At 32.8% G+C, this 24,081-nt stretch overlaps 2 protein-coding genes across 3 annotated transcripts in view; one reads left to right on the top strand and one right to left on the bottom strand.

The window, feature by feature from the left end:
- LOC133181130 (exonuclease 3'-5' domain-containing protein 2-like) overlaps nucleotides 1-9,671 on the bottom strand; it is a 37,951-nt gene extending 28,280 nt beyond the window's left edge. The window contains exons 1-5 of the mRNA XM_061315672.1: nucleotides 9,559-9,671; nucleotides 2,815-3,004; nucleotides 1,914-2,054; nucleotides 1,531-1,639; nucleotides 1,227-1,310 (exon numbers count right to left, since the gene is read on the bottom strand). Coding sequence (XP_061171656.1) covers nucleotides 1,227-1,310; nucleotides 1,531-1,639; nucleotides 1,914-2,054; nucleotides 2,815-3,004; nucleotides 9,559-9,645 — 611 coding nt within the window. The 5' untranslated portion in view covers nucleotides 9,646-9,671. The remainder of the gene's footprint in view (nucleotides 1-1,226; nucleotides 1,311-1,530; nucleotides 1,640-1,913; nucleotides 2,055-2,814; nucleotides 3,005-9,558) is intronic.
- Nucleotides 9,672-10,133: 462 nt separating this feature from the next.
- On the top strand, nucleotides 10,134-22,707 carry LOC133180917 (E3 ubiquitin-protein ligase KCMF1-like). Of its 2 annotated transcripts, none has more exons than XM_061315370.1 (7): nucleotides 10,134-10,319; nucleotides 12,742-12,909; nucleotides 16,450-16,589; nucleotides 18,861-18,962; nucleotides 19,124-19,383; nucleotides 19,798-19,959; nucleotides 20,105-22,707. In XM_061315370.1, exons 1-7 carry the CDS (start codon nucleotides 10,304-10,306, stop codon nucleotides 20,700-20,702), a joined length of 1,446 nt encoding a protein of 481 aa, XP_061171354.1. In that variant the 5' UTR covers nucleotides 10,134-10,303; the 3' UTR covers nucleotides 20,703-22,707. The 2 variants fall into 2 exon arrangements, with proteins under 2 accessions (XP_061171354.1, XP_061171353.1); XM_061315369.1 differs by having other exon boundaries at nucleotides 19,762-19,959.
- Nucleotides 22,708-24,081: the final 1,374 nt, after the last annotated feature.

Genomic DNA, 24,081 nt, shown 5'->3' with positions numbered 1-24,081 from the left:
ATTTTACTTTTATTTATTGGGAGGATATATGATTTTTTTTATTGAACTTTATCACTCACAATTTTGTTCACATGCATGCAGTGTTACATTATTAAATAATTCATTTTACACATACGTGTACAGACCCTCGCACACTTCATGCAAGAATATCAAAAAGTGCCCAAAGCATTTTCTGAAATGATGTTTCAAATGTCAAAAGGAAATGATAATTATCTTTTAGGAGAAACGCACTGCTCAAAACATTTCCCTGTTACGTTCAAATCATTTGTCTACTGGAAGTACATGTAATTCATTTTGATTTCTTATATGTATCATTTTGTACATTTGTATTCTTCATATTATTTACACCTGTATGTAAAAACGGAGAACTGTTGAACTGGTTTGTAGAAGTTTCATATCGTACATGACCTTAAATTATCTAAATTTCCATATTATTATTCATCTCTGGCATTTTTTTTTCTTTTTTGGGTAAATCAACGCACCCATTATAACGTCACGTAATGGCGTCGCGGACAACCAACGTTTGAGCGAAGTCGTTGAGAAATGTCACTGCTACTGTTGTTAAACAGGCATTTCAAATCATATGCATTAACAGTCTTAAAGAATGGTTCCTTCCGAAAAGAATGGTTTGTGTTTTATAATTTTCCATTGAAAATTGATTGCGCAGCAGCCTCGATATTAACGGACCCCGGTGACCTGGAATGCGTTGCACTCTTTGTGTTATTATTATAGGTATTACGTATTTTTTTTATTTACTGAAAATTTCAGTTAAATTGATAAATACGTGAACTCCTGTGATTAAAACTGAGCCAAACACTAATTTAAGAAAAGTGAGGTCAAGGTCAAAGGAATGGTCAAGGTCAAAAAATGTTGATGCAGTTGAATAGCCTATATTAGTATGTATCAACATATGAAGTTTGATTACACTATCTTGAATAGTATCTTTAAAACTGAGCAAAACACAAATTTAAGAAAAGTGAGGTCAAGGTCAAATGGAAGGTCAAGGTCAAAAAATGTTGATGCACTTGCATAGCTCTATCAATATCTGTCAGCATATGAAGTTTGATAAAAATATCTTGGATAGTTTCTTTGAAACTGAGCTCTGAACAGAGCTAAGCGTAAAGTGTGACGGAAAGACAGACGGAAGGACGGAAGGTGGACATGACAAACACTATATGCCCCGGCCATATTCATGGCGGGGCATAAAAAATTGGCTATTCAATTACTCTGCTACAAATGCTAATGGTGTCCATGTTGAAAAATCAGCCTCGGACATAAACTTCCTGTTCATTGGAGTGTCAAGAGTGACTCTACAATAAAGCAATAACTCAAGATCATTAAAGATGGTAGTGGTCTGTCATAAAATCTGAAATACTGAACTCCATTACTTCATCAAGTGAGCTTAAAAATACATGTAGTTGTATAATTCTGATGTTTTTCATAATAATTTTTATTAAATATATCAGAATTAAAAGTTTGCCAAATTGTGAAAGGATCTGAGTGCATTAACAAGTATAGGCTTTATCTTACGGCAACATGGCAAGTGCTGAGCAATCCACGGGTAGGCCACTGCCTTTGGAGGCCAGGCTCTTCACTAACTGGTGGACTGCAGCTTTAGCCATCCCATATCCCATCATGCCTGTAAATCAAAGGAATTCTGACTGAAAAATTTTGTACTTCAAATATATATTTTTTTTAAAGAAAGAAAACCCCAAATCCTGAATTCTAATTGAAAGCACTATGTATATGTAAATGCCAAAAATTACCGGTATATACACTGCTTGCAGACCACTAGTAATACGAAATACAGGTGACAAAGCTTGATAAATTCTTATCATTTATCTCTGCATTGAAAGTAGACTTTTAGGAAAATATTACTTAAATATTACTTTATAAAGGTAAATTGTAAATACCTGAGGTGCCTTTAACACAGGGAGCTGCCCCAGGAAGTGTGATAATCCCTCCTTCTTTAAGGTGTTTAGCTGCCAGGGCTGCTGCAATGGAACTGGTCCAGACGCTCTGTTTCCACATCATATCAGCATTCTTAATAAAATCTGAAATAAATGTACAATGATATTCTGGACATAGTACTTTTTTAAGTAAGATTTTTTCCCTTTGCATACACTTCACTTTTTTAAGTTATGTACAGAAACCCACTATATGCATAAGGATAAATCTTTTGTGCTCTTACAATATCAAGCCCTCAACTTTTTTCATAATGACTTACTCTGACACCAGACATGCTAGAGTTTTCATCAAAGAAGACACTGAGGTCACAAATGCATTTCATCATGACTTACTCTGACACTAGACATGCAAGAGTTATCAAAGAAGATAGATCACAACTACAAACAGAGAGACAGACATATCTCCTTCATATGTGATCTGAAATAAGGCAATGGATTCTATAACTTAATTTTTTTTTTTTAACTTTTACAACCATTATCAGTGATTATCTGAAAATAGATTAAGGTTTGGTAAGAGCTTATTTACAGAATCAACTTCAGTGCCATATTCCAGCAGATATTTCATCATTACAGTAAAATACATAAAGTACTGTAAAGGTACTTTTTTCTGAGGAATCATAATTTATGTTCAATGTGCAGGTAGAAAGTTTTGCAGATTTCTTAGATTGCCTCTGAATGCTTTAAATGTACTTTAAGTACACTGCCACAAATTTCTGTGGAAAATTTGTGACAAAGTAAATTAATACCATGTGGAAAAAAGTACTTCTACAGTATTTAAAAAAGTACTGACATCACTAGTTGGTATGTTTGGTAGAAGTAATTTTTTGTTTCTGATTATTCCATTTACCTTTGGAGGCTGCATTTCCTCCTGCCCATCCCCCCGCCACACACAGAACTGCATCCAGTTTCTCACCCCCGATTATACTTTCTACCCCTTTAAGGACCTCTTCTTCCTGGCTTAACCATGATTCACTTGGTTTTACAACAACATTGGCATCAGCTTGTTCATTCGGCATCAAATCAATGGAACCAACCCACTGAAAAAATAAACAAAATTGGTTGATTGAGAGAAACTTTGATTTTGTGATGCATTTTAACATTCTTTAAATGGGTTCAAGTTTAGAGGCATTTTAATATACCTGCACTGTTAAGACTTAGTTATAAAAATGCAACAAATATATTTTGTTGTGATGTCACAGCTTAGACCAATTGAATTACATCCTGCCTTAATCTTTCAAACGCAACATGCTAAATGAAGTCTTGAGATTCCAAGTTAAAATGTATAATACATGTATATTAATTTAGGTTTTTGGTTTTAAATACAACCATGTCATACTGGGCATTATGGTGTAGAAAACATTTTTTACTGATATGACTTTCAAAGCCTCCTTAATTCTTTATTTTTAATATAATGTAAAGTTTTTTCCCAATGTATTTAAGCCACAACTGTTTTAACTTGATCACTCAAAGAAAACTCACTAAGTTGACTTCCAAGATGGGAAACAAGGGGAATAACTCAGATGGAAAAATATGTTATACAAAAGGTATCTGTTGATATTCCATTTTTAAATGGGGTCTCGGGACTCTGTCTATTATTTTACCATCGGGTGAGGCTTCAAACAGAAGCCACCACTGTAGCACCTCAATTGAATCTACACTTAAGAAAAGAGAAATTCGAACTCTAAATCAAATAGAAGAGAGTACTATGAGTATTTTCTACACAAATAATTAATGATGGTAATGCATTTCGATACTGTAATATTTTCAAAATCAAATTACAATTCATCAATGACAGACTGGTTGTTTACTTCCAGAAATATCAGTTTAATTTGAACTTGTTTAATTTGAACCATGGTATAGAAAGTCCCACAACTATAAATGATTTTTTTGTTTACAATTCTAAATAAAATTCCATGATAAGGATTTTCAATGCTGCTCCAAATTAGCTATAAATATCAAATTTACCTTGTAAATCAGCAGAGCTTTATTATTAGATGCTACTTTTCTTTATAAAATATACAAAACTTATATGCAGAAATTAAAATTTTGACCTGTTTTCCCATAAGATTTATTTCTCTGATTTGACCCTGTCTTTCAGTACTATATCAGGTCCATTGATTACAATCACTAAATTTAGCTACATAGCTTCAATTATCTAAGTAGCTGTATTCAAAATAGCTTCATTTTAAAGCAGTTTATCACAAGCTTCCTTTTTACATGTTTTATTTCAGAATTTCCCAAAACCAAATATTTCCATCAGTTATTCTGACTAATACTAAGTGTGTTCTACCAGTCCATAGCAAATTCCATCAATGTGAATAAATTTTAATATACATAATTTATGTTGTACTTTTTAAAAAAAATGGTGCTGATCTGGACTGGTCATGTCATTTTACTTGAGAAATGCAGAACATCAATATCATCCTTGTACTCCAATTGAATGGCTAAATATCTCTGCAGATCAGTACAACACAGACTGGGGGACATGACAATGGATCAGAGCACAAGTGCTAAGTAGAAAATAAAAAGTGTACTGGCTAAAGCGTTTTTGAGATTACAACGAAAATACAAAAACTTCCTTGGTACAACAAAAAATTCTGGATTGTCAAGGCATTGGTCATGCAGACTGATAGTATAGTAAATTTTTTCAACATTTCTTTTTTCTTTCAGCTTTGGTAGTAGGACCAATGGTTTCTGGAAATTGTATTTAAAATACATTTGACAAAAATTCACAATTATGTCACTACTACTATTTGCACTATGGAGTTTTTAAAAAAGTAACCCAGAGCATATATAGTCTAAACATTGCTGCCTGTAATTGTTAACCATCTTGTGTGCAATGAGGCATAGATACATATGATTTAGGGCTGTGTCAATATATCGAATATTCAATACGTATCGATATTCAGGACTGTATCGTATCGAAAAAATAACTTCCAATACGTATCGGACAGGCAGTTTTCCTTAAAATTCTATAAAAAAGTTGGGAATTTCAGTTACCAAAGATTATTTTAACTGTTTTGAATTAAAACTGGTTAATAATGAAATAAACATTAAGGAGATAGCACATCTTAAATAACTATTACAAAATACATAGACAACTATATTTTAACATGTTATGTTAGACTCACCCAGTTTTTATCAAATTTATGCATTAAATGTCATTTACAAGACATTTTTGAAAGACTTAATAAATAATCCAATATATCGCATATCGCTTTATAAAATATCGTATCGTATCGTATCGAAATATTTTGCTCAATACACAGCCCTAATATGATTACTTCACATTGTGCCGAATTGTAACCAATTAATTACCACGTTAACCAGAATTGGTCTCCTTTGTTATATCATTCAAAAAGTAACTGTTCAGTCACAAATCAACTGTTTTTTTATAGTCCCAAAACTTTTAAGAACTTTGATTGCAATTGTTCTAAAGGAGAGACACCTTGTAAAGCAGTTTTTTAAAGCATTGTTTTCAGAACCATTCAAAGTTGAAAACTATCACTGCATCAAAGTGTGACTGTTTCTAAATGACGAAAAAAAATGCTCACTACAAAAATATGTCTGATAAAGTAGCTAAATAAAGCTACTCTGAATAGGTAAATAAAGCTACGTAGGTATCATATATGTGATAATTTTCAGATCCAAATACTGTACAGGAGCCTTGAAAATACTGGAGTTTAGGTGAAAATACACTGCTCATCAAAAAATTGTACAAAATTGGCCAAAAAAATCAATGAATACAAAAGGATTTTTATTATTAAATTTTTAATTAACGAATGTCCACAGTACAGTGTACCATACGAGGCCGGGTCTTTGTCACCAGTCATCTTCATTTTTCTCATGTCAGATATCAAAACTCTGTATTACAACAGACAATACATAATGGTCAAGCAGAGCAAACAAGTATTGGATTAAATTTCAATTTATGTTATTGTCACACAGAGTTACTCTGATTCTTGTTATTTTCCCTTTGAAACATCTTTCTACGAACATAATTTTAACAAGTCACAAAACGAAAGCCCCTAATAAAACAATTCAACCTAAGAGAAGTTTTGATAAGTCTTAATTACATGTAATTATCATAGAAAATGCTTAACACCTTTGATCTCGATGTTTTGTTTACATTAACCAAGCACGGTAAGTCTTGTCAAACGAGATTCCCGGTGTTATAAAATGAGCATTAAAGAAAAATGGCAGTTTCTGGTAAACAATTTAAAATACATGAAAAAATTTCCTTTCCCGTGAATTTTGGTGTCCTGCTGTGATCCTGGGGTAAAAATGGGGTAAAAAAAACGTCATTTTTTGTACAGCCAGTACATATCACATGTATGAGGTGATTCAAGCTACATAGCTAAATATGGCAAGAAATTGGTACTGCGTTTTAAGGTGCTACTTTTGTACCCTAGGGTACTCCCTTATAAAATGTATGGACAAAAGGTTACAAAAAGGGTACACTATAAATTCCTATTGAAATCGAAAGTATATGTTTCCCAGTAGTGTGGTAGCTTAATTTAAGAAAAAATTAAACAGGGTACAGTGGTTACAAAGGTTACACTTGGGTACAGCGGGTTACAACACTATAAGAAATGGATACAGGGGTTTAGAAGGCTAAATTAATCCAAGTTAAAATTTCAATTAATTGAGCTGATGCACAGAGTACAGTGGGTACACTTGGGTATGTCCACTTATAGCCATTGTATCCACTGTACCTTGGTGACTTAGAGGTACTTTGGATAATTTGCTACTTTCATTTTCCAATGGTTTTGTGCTGTGCCCTTTTTGTAACCTTTTGTCCATACATTTTATAAGGGTGTACCCTAGGGTGCCAAAGAATGTCAGACACCTCGGCCCAATGACACCTCGGCCTCGACTGGTCGGCCCAAAATTTAAGACACCTCGGCCCAAGCAAACTTTTACTAGGAAGTCCAATCTGCGACTTCAATAAAATTTTGACCGAAAAAAGTAAACTATCAAGATTATTTTTAATAATAAAAAGACCTTCCACAAGCTACATGATTGACGATAATCAAGAAATAAAAGGACAATTAATTATAATTTTGAAAGTGCTAACAGATAAACAAACAAGATGCCGCGGCGCATCCTTTGGGAGTCTCCAGTGCGTGTCATATTGGTGGAAATGATCGAGGGAATAATTACGAGCAGGGTTAATTGTGAGACAGTCATTCAGAACATTTACATCCATTTATTTCTTAAGAATTCCACTTACATTAAAAACTAGTTCGAACCCTGATTTTTTAATTTTATTTTATTTTAAGCTATCTGTATCAAACTATGATTTTCAATCAATGAACATGATGAAACATACGATAAAGTTCAGATCAATAATGCAATTATCTTACATATGTAAACTATTATTTAATATGATTATTTATACTGACATAAGTATAAACAATAAAATGTCCTTCCTTTTTTTTTTTTTTTTTGTTAATTCAAGATTAACGACCGCAACCATATAGCAGAATTTCTGAATTTCTTCATTTATCCGATTTATGCAATTTTCCTGCAATATAGCTGCTATTGATAAATTATTGCATTTACAAAAATGTTACTGTTTAAATGAAGTCCATATATATCTTTTCACGAATTATCAACCCATCTCAGATCGTCAGAGAAGTAATGCAAAATGAAACGATAAAATTCCGGCAACTGATTCTTATACATAGTCAAGATCATAACAATGTTGATATATATAATAGTTTCACTTAAGTGTATATATTGGGGATTTTCCACAAGAGATAGATGTTAGTAAACGTGCTGATCTGATTTGCTTAGGGAAGTGAACCAATTTTCTATTATAGACCCCCCCCCTTGACTTTTATTTTAAAAAATCGTTTAACCGTCAAAAAGGATAAGTAAATAGATAATAACAATTCAGACACTGGATTAATTTTTTCATCATAAAACTTCTCCTGGGCCGAGGTGTCTTTTATATGGGCTGACGTGTCAATAATCTTGGGCCGACCTGTCAGGGCAGAGGTGTCAGACGTCACAGGCCGAGGTGTCGTTGGGCCGAATCCGGGATGTTTCACGCCGATTCTGTTTTGCACTGAGATGGTTCGCGCCTGGATGATTCGCGCCGATTTAGGTGCGAAACATCTCACGATTTATTTTAAATATTCCATGACATTTTTATCCATTTTAAAAAATTGTTTATCAATTATAAGATATACATATATAGATGTTGTGTGTTCAAATGCATGACTTAATAATACATGTATGCACTGCCAAAGATTAGGGATCGTGTTCATCAAATATTCCATGAGGATTTAATTGTAATTAGTTGTAGATCGAAAGGTGAGAATTTATTAATTGTCATGTTGGTAGTCAAACCAGCAATAATTACTTAATTAGATGGCGGTATTATAATTAGCATGGTGTTAAAATAATACATAATTATATGCTATGTATACTTCAAACACAGACATAAATAATTATGTCTCTGCTACAAATATAATCTTCTTGAATTAAAAAAAAAATGTTTCAAAAAATATCAAAATTTACACCATATAACATGTTTAAAATCTAAAATTTTGTTAAACGAACTTCAGTAGGCTAGCACATATTTGTGCAACAATGTTGGGCGAACCATCTCAGCGCGAAACGGAATGGTTGCGAAACATCGCAGCGCGAACCATGCTTAGGTGCGAAACATCCAGTTACCGTTGGGCCGAGATGTCTGTCTACCGTGCCAAAGTATCACCTTAAAACGCATGTACCATTTTCTTGCAATATCAGTTCTTTGCTTCTCTTTTCAGATTCAATTCCAAAATAAGGCACTGTTTGAGAATACGTGGTAGTAATCATCAGGTCCGTCACAATCTCCTGATTAAGGTATATAGCTTGATTTAGCTATATAGCTTTATTAAGCTATTCAAAATAGCTTGATTTAGCTATTTTATCACACTTTTTTCTCAAAAGTGTTATTTTCCAAGTATGTACAAAAAGTCGCACCTTGGTGCAGTGATGATATTCAACCTTGAACTCTTATGAAAATAATGCATGTAAAAATCACTCATCAAATTGCGTCTCCTTAAGAGACTTTGTACTCAAAGTTCTAAAAGTTTTGGGGGCTATATAAAGCAATTGATACAGTTACCTCTTCAATGAAATTATAAAGGAGGCCAATTATGGTCAACAAGATAATTGATTGGTAATAATTCAGTACAATGAGAAGCAATCATACTTATCCATGCCTCAACTCACACAAGGTATTGTACAGTTACCCAAACAATGGAAATTCATCTTTTGCTTAAAAGTATTCAAATGCTGCAATGTTAGAACTATCTTTGATTTGGGTTGTTGATTTGATAACCTATATTACATATATGAATAGTCAAATACTTGCGACTTTTTGTCTATTTTGTACAAATAACATTTTTGTGAAAACCTGCATATAAATAGCTTTATCAAGCTATTTTGAATAGCTTAATAAAGCTATATAGCTATTTCAAGCTATAAAGCTTAATCAAGAGATTGTGCCAGACCTGATCATGCAGAAACAACTAACAATTTTGAACAGTAAACACATGGTAACGAGCCAAATTCACCATCGAAAAAAACATACATAGTTTTGAGCCTTGAATGTGCTAACGCATGTGGAGCCTAAAGCACCTTTGCCACCGTAAATTAAAATTCTACCGGCACAAGACATGCTGCTTCCAAGTCGAGTTTGTCCCTTGCAGGTTCGATTACCGATGAAATCGATGTAGAATAAAGGCTTGAAACTAAGTTTTTTCAGAATTTCGATCCCGATGTATGATTCTAAAAAAAAATCAACTGCTTCAACTTGCAGCATCATTTGATGCAGTCAGAGACATAACTTAGCATTTTCTCTCCGCAACATGCACTTTCTTATTTTCTTACTAAATCATAATCGACATACAGTGTACCAGTAATATTTGTTGCTGACTTAAAAAAAAAAATTATTATCGGGTTTGTCATTTCTTTAATTTTAAAATGCTGGAAACGTTTGAAGAACTTAGATTTCCTTTTTTAAAAAAAATGTTATTTGATAGCAGAAAAATAAATTGATATAGCTATTAGGTTTGAGAAATGTACAGGGAAATGTGCTAGAACAATCTAAAAAAAAATTCCAAAATATTTTTTTTTACATGAATATGTCTCGTGCTTCAACGAGAAACTACGTGACGTCATCATAAAACCCACTTGCCAAGAATGTAACCTTGGAATTATCTGAATTAAGCTTCTGTTTGATTTACTACAATCTTTTTTAATTGTATCTGAGAGTAAAATCGTCAAATAACAAAATTGCATTGGTCTAAGAGGCCTTTTCCCCGTCTCAGTATAGAATGTCTCGTCATGAGGGTAAGTCATAATTTCTCAAATATCCAAAATGGCAACTGCACACCGAACTTATGTTTCCTTGTAAGCTGTTACTTTTAACGAAAAATGACTGAACAAAAAAAGTTATGAGTAGTGATAATGGAAGGTTTATCGATCGAAGAAATTGAACGAACACTCTATATATGATTGCCAGTCTCTGAAATTGTGGTATGAAAACGGAAGCTGTAAAACGAAACTAGTACACGACAACCCATTGCGTAGTTGTTTTTATTTAATGTAAATGTATTTATAGACCTTCTGAAAGAAAAAAGAAGGATTTATGGACATTCGTTAATATCCTTTCATGTCTTGTTGCTACTTTAAACATGTATCTTTGGGTCATTATTGTTCTGTTTAACTACATAAATGTCACATTTTGACTGATGTAAAAGAAAAAGGCATCCCAGCCATATATATGTAAAATTATATGTTGTTAGCCTTTTAATCCTTAGAGACATTGGTCATGTTTATGTATTATTGACTGAATATTTGGAAATATGCCCACCCTCAGTCTTTGTGCTGCATCTGTGTGAAGACTGAGGGTGGGCATATTTTTCCATATTCAGTCTATATCCTTTTTATTACATATTTTAGTGGTACCAATACATTTTTTTCCAATTCAAATGAATGGAATCTCTCTAAATGTCTAGTCATAAACATTCTTGCAACATAAGTAACTGCCATTTCAACGGGGGTGCGTTAAACAGTGTAGCTGCTAGGTAAAGCGGAAAGCTAGTCTAGCCACTACGTAGGAAGAGCTAGCATAAATATTTATTTCTAAGTACCAAATTGAAGATGGCCTCCTTAGTTACAACTTCATAGCTCACTAGGTTTTAATAGTATGGGGAATTATTTTCTACATCTTAGTGAATTAAATGTAAATTTACATACACATTTTTGCTTAAAATAAAATTTTTTGTTCCAAAAATACATTTTTACTGTTATTTTGTTAACCCAAATCTTAGAGTAAGACTTAGCAGTAGGCTACTGTCTGTACAATAGAGATAGATATCTATCACCTAGCTGCTAGGTTAGCCGCTACAGTCTTGAACGCAGCCCAGATATTTGTGACATCAAATGTACATGTACTGTATATACTCGCCTATAAGTCGGTCCACCTGTAAGTCGGTTGTGATTTTTGAGTTATTTTGGAGGGATTTGCCATTGACCCGCCTATAAGTCAGTACAACTTTTTGCCAGAATCGGTGGACAATTTCAAATCAATGCTCTAATATGTTAACATGTGTTTCAAATAATATTTTGAGAAATTACACCGATATTTTATCTCTCTTTTTTTCTTCTCTTATAAATTTCATATCAATACTCTAATGTATTTACCTGTGTTCAAATAATGTGTTAGGATATGACATCGGTAATTAATATTTTTATTTTTCAACAAATTAAACCACTATCATTTTAGTTTTCTTTTTATATTGTTTTGTTTAAGCGTTAAATCCCTTGTCTTCTATATTTCATACACTGATCTCGATCATAGGCAGATCTCGGTCTCTTTGTCATGGTGATGAACTATGTAACGAGTCTACCAACATTTTGATGATATTTAATTAGGAGGTGCTTAATGTCCAAGCCATATCTATAGTTTTTAATAACGTTGTGTTTGATCTATTATTGGCATTTATTGTCTCTTAATTACCTGACAGTGTATCCCTTACCTGACACCGTGTTTATTTAGTGGCACGCGCCCCGAGAAAATTGTGTACCCTACTTGGGAAGCATTTTCATAAACAATCCAGTTTTAATAGACTTCAGAATAATATTCTAATATTCTGAATTATTTTTAAAGAATATTATATCTATTGTCAAAAACATTGCAGACGGTACATATAATTATACATTAATGCTGAACGTATTATATCGGGTTCGCAATTCAATTTTACCGATAAACGATAGATCTACAGTAAGTCACAAGTTAATTAAAGGAATATTTTTTTAAATAATTAATCAAATAAATAATATACACTTGAGATCAAAATAAAATCATTAACATGTATATATTCAGAAACTTCTGACACCAGAATAAGTGCAATTTTCTAAGACATGTAAGATAATAATAATTAACCAAAGAAAAAAGCTACTGGGATTATGCAAGGATATTAGGGTTGAGTATGGATATAAACAACAAAACATATCATGATATATTGATATTCTGATTGTGTAATATGATACAGACTAATATGTAACATTTTTTATAAAAAGTTTTTAATTACAAGTTATCACTGTAATACTGTTAGGTATAAGTGCACATTTTTAATTACATTAGGATTTTAGAATCAATAGTGCAATACATGTATTTCATTTCTCATTCTGTACTGATTGACCTATGACCATAATATATTTTGACTTTATTGCAGTATGATGTAACTTTTAATTTCTTGCTTTTTAGGGGTCAGCTGTGATTCTTGCCTGAAGGGAAACTTTCGAGGTCGTCGATATAAGTGTTTGATATGTTACGACTATGACTTGTGCTCAACCTGTTACGAAGCTGGGGCTACCACCACCAGACACACAGCTGACCACCCCATGCAATGTATTCTCACCAGGAATGACTTTGGTAATCATGATTTATCAGCTCTGCAAAATCAGTTTTTTGTGGTGTCAAGCAAAGCTCAAAAGCCATTTAGGATTGTCCAATAGGATGTTAAAAAAATTATGTAACCAAAGGTTTCAGTCCTTGTATCCACAAAAAATAGAATACATATGTGTACATAACAATTTCTGTTGAAAATGAACACAGTCAATATTAACTTCAAAATAAAAGGGCATCAGTTATAAATATAGATCTACAATTCATTTAGCAGGCATGGGTTTTTTTCACTTTAAAGCGGAATTCCACTACCGGTATTCAGATTTGCTTATTCCGCTCTAAAATTCGTATTTCTTTTTTTTAAGTCTCTCGATATTTTCTGATCATACCGTTTTTGTCTGTGTTTGCTTCACTTTATCCCTACTTTATTGATTAAAAGTAACGTGCAATTTCATTGGTTATTGGATTTTAGAAACATAAATTCAACCAATGGTTGGATGTTTTACTAGAAGCATCGATCGCATGGATGCGAAAATTGTACAACGTGAATAAAGTCTAGAGAATCAAAATTGTTAACGTGGTTAAAGATGTCGTTCGAAGTATTTATTCAGCCAGTTGTTGGAAGTTTTATTGGAAATGTCACTTGTTGTAACAGATGATATTGATGAAATAACAGATGAAAGATGATGTGAATTGATTAAAAAAAGTGTCAAAGACTACAGTAAAATGTTGGTAATAAGTAACATTTGTAATTTTTTTCCTTAAAAAGAAGATAATTTCAGAGTGAAAACTAATTGCCACGAAATGCTCAGAATGCAGGATTTTGTACCATTTACCCCAGATCTTCTGGGGGCTTAGGTAGCCCCCAGATCCCTGGCCTATTTGAGGTGGTCTATAAATCCGCTTTTTTCATTCGACTTCAGAATCATGTCAGATTTATTTACAAAACACTGATACAGAACAGGGCTTATAATAACCCTGCATCCTGGTAAAAGGACCCTGTCCCAATTGAAAATTTGCTCTTTTCCCTCCAGATTCAGGTAAAAAAAATTCCCAAATTACAAGTTGATTGAAATTTTCATTGCTTTTTATATTTTAAAAAATTGAACTTTAAGGTTTTAATGATTCAGAAAGATGTGAAAAGGGAATAAGCCTTCATTACAACTCTGTACTCAAGAGTAAAACTTAATAAGACATCAGCATTTCTAAATTTTTCTACCATTCTCGATTTAAATTTCCTGATAAACAGTACAGGACCCTGTCACAGACAACAGAAAATTGTCATCTAGCTGTGGCCATTATTACATGTTTAATAATGCATGGCTTGTGGAAAAAAAAAGAATATACAATTTTGTATGAAACAAATAGCAGTAACCAGATACAAAGCAATGCACAATTTTTAAGTTCTTAAAATTTAGAAAGTATTTTATTTTCATTTTTTGTTTGGTGTGTTGAATAGAATCAGCAGGATTTTAAAAAAGTAGAAATTTGCATTTTTTTTTCTGATTCCCCTGGAATTAGGGTCAGCAGTTCTGTAATCCAAGAAAAAAAACCCAAACAACAACAACAAAAAACAAAAACAAAAAAGGCCCTGAATATATAGAGAGAAGCCTTTCAGGTAATTGATTTACATTGGGTAAATCCTGGACGGCCCTTATCCAACAGAATAATTACAATGATCTATTTTTAAAGTATTTGGAATAAATATCCAATATATAAAATTTTTATTAAAATGTTAAATAGCAGAGCATTAAGAAAGGTAAATTTTAATGGATCACACTAAAAAAATTACACCAGCCAGTATTGAAAAATTATTTTCATCCAAGATATTAATATTTAGTTTACATGGTTTAGTGGCAATTAGTGCAGTTGTATACTGTGGCTGAACTCTAAATGAATTAACTGTTACAGTTCTATTAATTGAATTAATAGTAAATTCACTTAAAGATCCTAAAATGTTTTTTTTTTCAAGGTACAGTCAACTTGCATTGCACATTCACAAATAATTTATGCAAAGCATAACATTGCAATATATTAGTGCAATATCACAATTAAAAACTGGTTGTAAAACAGATTTTTAAAAAGATTTTAATTACTTCTAAGTATCAGGTGGTAAAACAATATGATACCAAGTATTAACATGATTAAGAATGTAAATAATATAGGTTTCATTCAATTTGTATACATACCTTGTGTGATTTGTGACATTCCGTCCTTGTTGATTTATATTTTGTTGCACAGATTTTCTAAAGGATGATGTGACATATGGCCCCCGGTAAATTGACAAAAAATTAAATATCTAAATTTTATTCTAATTTTTGCATGCATTTAATCACGGATATGTATACCCTCATAAAATACTACTTTTACCGAAAATAGAAACATGATTTGGAAGATATATGTCTTTATTTTGAGTAGGGGTACCATGTTTACATCCAATTCCCATTGAATTTTGGCCCCGCCCCACTTTGAAGCCCTTAAAATATACGAGCGCAAGTAGGTACATTTTTCTCCTTTGGCTGGTCACTGTCTTTTATTGAAATCTACCTATATGTGAAAGGAGAAAAATGTACCTAACTGCACTCACGTGTTGTTTTTAAAAAAATTGTAAAATCTAGCTGGCCTTTCCCATTATGAACAGATCGCCGAAGCTATTTTTTCTGACATAAGAATAAATTCATATGCTTATCGAGGCACTGGCGATACTTTCTAACTGACCAATCAGCTAAATGAGTTGCATAACTAGTGAGTACCACAAAAATACTAAGGACATTTTATGCTTGGAAAAAAGATTGGGTTTTTTAACCTGCTTTCCGATAAACATTTTTTATGCATTTGAGTCACAGATTAGACAATTTCCCAGTTCACATTTACAAATAATTGATTTATAAATATACATAGTTAAAAGTTTTGTAAAGCGTTTGGTGGGCAATTCGCTAGGTCTACACCATATTCCCTAGAATCAGTGAATAGAAGTTTCATTCTTGATCCTAAACGGTAAACACTGCGGTTCCATGCGTATTTTTATGTATAAATAGCCTTGGCTGACCATTAAAAGTTTGAAATGTAGTAGAGATATTGTGTAAATTGACCTAAACCAGGTGTCAGTGATAAAATGTAAACATGTAGTAAACCAGCATGTTTTGTCGTTCTGTCATTGGATTGGACAATTGTTCTCGGTAAGCGACTATGTGCGAAATAATAACAATAGCCATATAAAGTAGATTCCTCAAACATGCATATCCCGCTATTGTTCTAGGACCCGCCTATTCTCTTTTCATAAAAGAACGTATTGTCACAAATAAGGCCGAATTTTGCTGTCATAGGGTCAAAAAATTCATAGATAATGCAGTAATCCTTATAATTAAAATTTGTCGGAACTATTGAAACTATTCAAAAGGCGTTGTATTTATTCACTCATGTATGAAAACTATCAATATCGTTGTAGATTAAATATAATTCGTTGTAGAAAAAGGGGCCCCAGATAGCAGTTATGTTACATCATCCTTTGTTTTGTTGAATCTGTCAGTATGTTTTAAGTGACAAATATTGATGTTTCTGTTACAGACTTATATTATGGAGGAGAAGCTTTAACAGCAGAACAACCTCAGTCTTTCACTTGTCCCTATTGTGGGAAGATGGGATACACAGATGCCACGTTACATGACCATGTCACTTCAGAGCATGGAGAGGCATCTACGGAAGTGGTCAGTATCTGAATCAAACTGTTTACCATATATTTACTGTTGACTTCAGAATAGCAAATAAATGGATTTCTGATAATTACATTTTTATGCCCCACCATGAATATGGCCAGGGCATATAGTGTTTGTTATGTCCATCTTCCGTCTGTCCTTCCATCACACTTTGCGTTTAGTTCTGTTCAAAGCTCAGTTTCTCAGAAACTATACAAGATATTTTTATCAAATTTCATATGCTGATAGATATTGAAGAGAGCTATGCAGCTGCGTCAACATTTTTGACCTTGACCTCACTTTTCTTAAATTAGTGTTTAGCTAAGTTTCAAAGATACATTCAAGATAGTGTAATCAAACTTCATATGTTGATACATACTGATGTAAGCTATTCGACTGCATCAGCATTTTCTGACCTTGACCTCACTTTTCTTAAATTAGTGTTTAGCTAAGTTTTAAAGATACCATTCAAGATAGTGTAATCAAACTTCATATGTTGATACATACTGATGTAAGCTATTCAACTGCATCAACATTTTTTGACTTTGACCTTTCCTTTGACCTTGTCCTCACTTTAATATGGCGTCGACCGAAGGTCGAAAGCCAACTAGGGATTGTCACTGGCTTTACACAACAATCGGCAATCCTCGGTTAATTCCATACAAATGTACAAGGTACGAGCAATGCGAGGAGCTCCGATTGTTTTTAAGCAACCAAAGGTGTCAGTCGATGCATCCACAAAAGAAAATAGAACATATCAAAATGAATTCAAAATAGAATTGCATTACGTATATCTACAATTAATTATGATAAAAAATAGAGATACTGTGTTTATTGTAACAATAGAAAAAGTGGCCACCTTCCTGAAAGTTGCTGCGGATTAATTTCTACACATCAAGTATAGCGATGCGTCGAATTACATGAATCATCGAAAGCCATGAAAAAAAACCGGCAAAGTGGTAAAATAATCACGAAACTATTTTAATGGACAAACAAGAAGTTTAAACTAACTGACTTTTAAAGATCAATCTTTAGCCTTACAATTTGACAAGCAGCAAATTTTATCATAAACATCGAAGGGTTGAGCTCCATCACTGGATATACCGTTATACCGATCGTATTTCGTAGCTAACTTGCAATCACTGTAAATATGTTGTGTAAGCTAAAACTATTAAAATAATGATGCTTATAGACATTGGCAAGTAGAATAGTAAAAAAAAATAAATCTTTTCTAGCACTTTATCAAACTGAAAAGAGATTAAAGCCCCCAAACTACATGTATAATTGTGATATTATATGTTTACAATCTTTTAATTTCAAATTTAATTCAAAAAGAACTTTTGAAATTGATTTTAAATGTTTGACGCCATTGAAGCCTTTCAGGCTTTTGATCTTAAATTAGTGTTTAGCTAAGTTTTAATGAAATTATTCAGGATATTTTTATTAAACTTCATATGCTGATACATACTGATGAGAGCTATTCAACTGCATCAATATTTTTTACCTTGACCTTTCCTTTGTCCTTGACCTCACTTTTCTTAAATTAGTGTTTAGATCAGTTTTAAAGAAATTGTTCAATATTGTGTTATCAAACTTCATATGATACATACTGATGAGAGCTATTCAACTGCATCAATATTTTTTTTACCTTGACCTTTCCTTTGACCATGACCTCAATTTTCTCAATTTGTGTTTAATTCAGTTTTAAAGAAACCATTCATAATGTTTTTATCAAACTTCATATGCTAATACATACTGATGTAACCTTTTCAACTGCATCAACATTTTTTGACCTTGACCTTAACTTCATTTATTTTAAATTAATGTTTAGCTCAGTTTTAAATAAACCATTCAAAATATTTTAATCAAACTTAATATGCTGATATGCATTTGTGAGAACTATTCAACTGCATCAAAAATGTTTGACCTTGAAGTTTCATGTGACCATGACCTCATGACCTTTTCTGAAATTTGCATTTTGCTTAATTTTAAAGAAACCATTTAAGATATATTTATGTAAGCTTATGCACTAATACATAATTTGTTGTGAATTTATCATCTGTATCCAAGTTTTTAGATTTCAATTTCAATTTTAAAGAAACTATTCAAGATATTCTCATCAAATTTCATACACTAATACAAATTTTTATGTTGCATTACTAATATACCCTCAGCGGGGCATTCATGTCCTATGGACATATTTCTAGTTTTCTGAAAATTTTTTAACCTTAAAAACCCATATATGTAGTTCATATGATGTAGCCAATAAACTTTTTTTTACAGGTATGTCCCATTTGTGCGTCACACCCAGGAGGAGATCCTAATTGTGTGACTGATGATTTTGCAGAACATCTCTCAATACAACACAGAACACCAAGAGAATTTATATCCTTTTGAACATAGAATGGGTTATAGAAATCTATTTATCAGAGATCATTGTGAGATTTTTTACCATGTGAAATCATTTTGAGATTTTTACCATGTGAAAATGAAAATTGATAAGAAAGTATCTGTATCTTTGGTAATTTTTCCTTAACTTAACTTACGATGAACCAGCAGGAATAAGACATGTCCGTAGAATACCACATCCTGGCCGAGGTGTTAGTGGCACGAGAACAAGAAGAGCTAACATGCATTTTTCATCAGGAGGTTCCGCACTGTCTGGTTTGTCTCCTGGCACCCGTGATACCATGGATCCAATCGCTGAGCTTCTGTCTCAGTTGTCTAGTGTTCGAAGTCGTGCTGCTGCAGCACAGAGTGTTTCTTCACAGTTACAACAACTAGAGATGCAATTACAGTCCACTAGGTATGGATACAAAGTGTTACTAAAGCAGTTACTCATATATTGGTTATTTTCTTGGTGGTTACCCTTCTTTGGATTTGATGAATTCTTTCAATAAAAGACTTGTCTTTTATTGATGCATTTTGGCAATGGTTATCAACCAGAAGGAAAGATATCTACTAGATCATAAAATATTATAATTTTAAACCTGTTAAAGTATGAGTGTTTCAGCCAAATATTTTGAAGTGCTGTTTTCTCCAAAGGGGAATTACCTTTGTTTTTAAAGTTGTGAAATTGTTATTAGAGTTTACTTATTGAAAAATGAAGTTCTACATAGACAGTACTTATTATTGGGGAAGTAGAGGGAGTGAAATCCTACATAACTTTCAATTCTGACTGTAGTTTGGAGAGCTCACAACACTCTTATCTACCCTACAGACAACAACTAGAGAGACTTCCAAATCGTCGTCAAGTGGAGTCCAGTAAAAGTAATGTGACGAATTCAGCTAATTCAGGGAGTTCCACAGATAACCAGGGAGGACAAGTTCAAGCCAGCAGTAGCAATGCGGCAAAGTCAAATTCTCCATATTTATTGGTCAGGTGGGTAAAAAAAATGAGTGATTTTAATTGTAGTAAATAAATGTCAGAGCGATAGTTTATGTTAATGATAATCTTTTATAACTACATGTAATTGTTCCATAGTCTTTGTATAATATAGTATTAAATCATTTGACATTATCTTTAGGTGTATGGAAAATGCTGAGAATTCTAGCAAGAGTGTAGGCCAGGAGGCATATGATAGGAGTATATTTGTACAAGAACTGTTGTTGTCAACACTGACAGAGCAACTTCATGTGTTAGAGGAGGCATCAGTTTGTTTAGAGGAGGAGGGTCCCCGATTAACTCCCTCAAATAACGAGGCGCAAGAGAGTGTATCACCATCAAATCCTACCACACAGAACAAAGTTCCCACTACAAAGCCATTGCCCCCTGAAAAGAGTAGTTCCACAATAGTGGCCAAGACGCAGTCAGCTGGAGGAGGTGGTGCTAATGGATCGGCAGTATCAGCATCACGCGGGGGGTCATCTCAAGGAGCCACACCAGTTCGACAAGGTCACAGTTCTCATGGAGGGGTATCAATGTATAATTCACACCCTGGGGCTAACCCAGTGTCTGCATTAGCAGGAGCCAGCATGGGGTCAAATAACCCTGTACCCCTTCCTGGGCGACCCATGTCAGGTGGACAAAGAGACAATAGAATGAACCCTGCTGCTGTTAAGAAAGCAATGTTTAAGCCAATGCCAACATCTCAAATGTCTGATCGTGAGCCACCTCCACATTGAAGCAGGCCATACCGTTTGACCTTTATTCAGAATTACTAAATCCAAAAGACAGTGGATATGTGTTAGTATAAATAATATTTATTGCTTGTAAATGATTTTTTGTTTCACTGATCTATTAATTCATTGAAAGTTTTAGTGTTACTTGTCATTATTGACAAAATTGATACACTAAGTTCTTGTATGAAACTCTTAATCGTGGCACATGGTATTTCATTTGCTACAGTGTTTTTTTTTTTCTCTAAATGTGTACAATTTATTATATCATGAGAATTCTTGTTCCCCAATATTGGATTTGCCTATCCGCTGTGATATTATAGTATGTGCTATCCATTTATGCTACATGTAGGAGTCCAGTACTATAAGGCCATTCCAAAGTTATGTTCTGTTTTTCAAGTAGCAAGAAAGAGAAGTATGTGATTTATAACCCAAACCATCAGTGCATTTGTGCTCTGCAGAACTATTTTTTTTTTACATGTGTATATCTTGTTCCTCAGCTTAATTTTTTTTTCTTTTGAGGTAAAAGAAACCTTATTGATACTTGCAATTCATCTTTGAAAATGAAAATGTAAATTTTGTTAAAAGTTCCACGTTTTTTTTTTTAAAATTGAATAAAGTATAGTCTGTACACAATTTATTTGTGAGGTCATGCTTACATATCGCTTATGGAAAGTAACATAGGATATGATTTAAAGGAGACCAGTTAATTGGAAATGAGGAATTTTCATAGATTTTTTAAAAAGTTATTTGCAATTACATATTTTACATAACATTACGGAAATGTTTCCAAAAATGATCTAACATATAAATCTATAAAATGTAAGAAACTGGAAGAAGTACTAGTAATTTTTTCTTACATACAGTGCATTAGTTGATGGCATGTATTTCCCACTTTTCATTAATTCCTACATTTGAGATACTGTAGATGACAAAATTTTAATGACACCTTATTGGGTTTTTATAAGGGAGACAAAATGTTGATGTTTTTTGATTATTGTATATATAAGCTTTTACGAAACAAAAATATGTGAGAATAAAATTTTCGCAAGCATAATTAAACAAAAATAAAGTTCTCCTGAATAAAAAGTGATGTACAGTATTTTTTAAAAAAAAACCCTCCATCCTTTTAGTAAGAGAGCAATGAATTCCTTTGGCATGTAAGTCAAACAAATGACCTTAAAATATTGAATAGTCAAAAGTATCAGGACTGATAGATCTTTGGACTGGCATAAGTACTCTAATAGTGTGTCAGGCATAATATCTGACAGTTTTAAAAAAAAATTGTGCTTCACTACAAAGAATTGTACATGTTGTACAGTTAAAAATGGCTTTTCATAGATTTTACAAACTTGTATAAGCAGGCAAGAGTATCTTGAAAATTAAAACAAAAAATAGACATATTATTAAGAAATCAATTTAAAAATTTTCAAATAAAAGTCAAATGTTGCCTTGAGAAATTTTTGATCTAAGAATACACACAATATGCATATATCAATGTGTGTTGATTATTGTTGCCTGTGATTTATAATCTTGATGGCTTTTTCTATATGTCATACACAAGGGAGATCATTTATTGTACCTATAACCCATGTTGTTGCTTTATAGTTACCTTGCATTGACACTCTTTTGTCAGCAACCAATATACATTATACAGACACATACAAATAGGCCGAACGCCAACAATGAAATCAAAAAGTTAAACCATTCAACTCTGACTATTGCTGATTGTTAAATTTGCTGGACTTCAAAACTGGTGTTATCATTGTAAAGGTAATTGTAGGAAGGTTTGTTGAAATCTTTTAGGCATATTTCAGAGCACAAGTCTTTTTTAATGAAAAGTAGTCATCAGGAATCTGTTCTGTACTGTAGACTGATAGCATGTTGTCTTGGGGAATAGTATTATAAAGTTACAATGAGCACAAATCTTGTGTCTGGGTTTAGAGTCAGTTGTGTACGTAAGTGAGTGAGAATTTCAACTGAAATGGAATAAATTCCTAATGTAAAATTATTATGTGTTGTCTGTTTTTCCACCATGTAAAACAAAATATCGGGTTATGTATGAATCTCCAGTTCTTATTTTTTCTGAGTCCCACTTTGTCTAAACAGTGACTTTGTAATGGAGAAGCATTGATCAATGTTTATATCAAGAGGGCATGGATGGACACAGAACCATGCAGGTGTTTTTCAAAAACCATGATGAAGGGAGGGTAAAACAAGTCTTCATTTGATGAAGTTGATACATGATTCATCCTGAATTTATCCTGAACATTTGTTGTTAATAAGCCAATTCCAAAACAAAACATATTGACATTTGACGGATATTTATTGGCTTAGAATACATCAATATATTTCAAACGGTAAGCGGCTTAGGATCTTCAAACTGTCAGTTGATGCATCTTGGATCCTTGGAGTACTTCAAACAAAAAGTCGGTCACTATGACCTACTTTTTGGAATTTCACACTTTTATTTCAATATTTAGGATAGTAAGAGGCTTAAGTCATCAAATTTTGTCAGTTGATTAATCTTAGGTCAACTGACTGAAAACTAAAAAATATGTCACATTCACTTACTTTCGGAATTTCATGGCTGTATCTCAATAGCTAGAGTACCAAGAGGCTTAGAATTATCAAAATTTGTTAGTGGACTCACTTGAGTCTTTGTATTGTGTCAACTAAGAGGTTAGAATCATTAAACCTTGTCAGTTGATGTATCTGGGGACCTTTAAATATATTCATAAAAAGTAGGTCACAGTGACCTACATTTTGAATTTTGCAGGTATTCATTTTTAGTGTGCATATTTTAGGCACTGTGAAGACTAGGATCATCAAACATTGTCAACCGAACAAGAGGTCACGGCGACCTTCTTTTGAAATTTCATGGCCATATATAAATATTTTGGATACTAATTATATAATGCTTGAAATCATTGAACTTTTTCACTTGATGTATCTTGGGTCCTTCAAGTGTGTCAACCAAAAAGTAAGTCACTATAAGTGAACTACTTTTTAAAATTTCATGGCCATATCTTACTACTTTCATTGGATACCAAGAGGTTTAGAATCATCAAACTCTGTCAACTGATGCACCTTGGGCATCATATACACCCATAGTACTTTTGTGAAAACTTAAGTAGTTTTGACCAATGTTTGAATTCGAATGATCATTGTGTGAGCTACCCTAACAAACGTGGTGCTTTATCTTATTTTACAATGAATATGTATAAATAAAAAAAGAAGATCAACTTTCTTGGAAGTATTTATCTTAATTAATCTCAACTGTAAGAAAAAAAGTGAAAAGTCCAATCAAGAGTGATGAATGAAAAGGAAAAGAAATATGATAATACATGTAAATACAAGAAAGAGGAAACACCTACATGTTTGT

Source organism: Saccostrea echinata, unplaced genomic scaffold, assembly GCF_033153115.1.
Source record: "Saccostrea echinata isolate AGI-Se365-2 ecotype Australia unplaced genomic scaffold, CSIRO_AGI_Sech_v1 ptg000008l, whole genome shotgun sequence".
NCBI lineage: Eukaryota > Metazoa > Mollusca > Bivalvia > Ostreida > Ostreidae > Saccostrea > Saccostrea echinata.
This window is presented reverse-complemented; position numbering and strand designations above follow the sequence as displayed.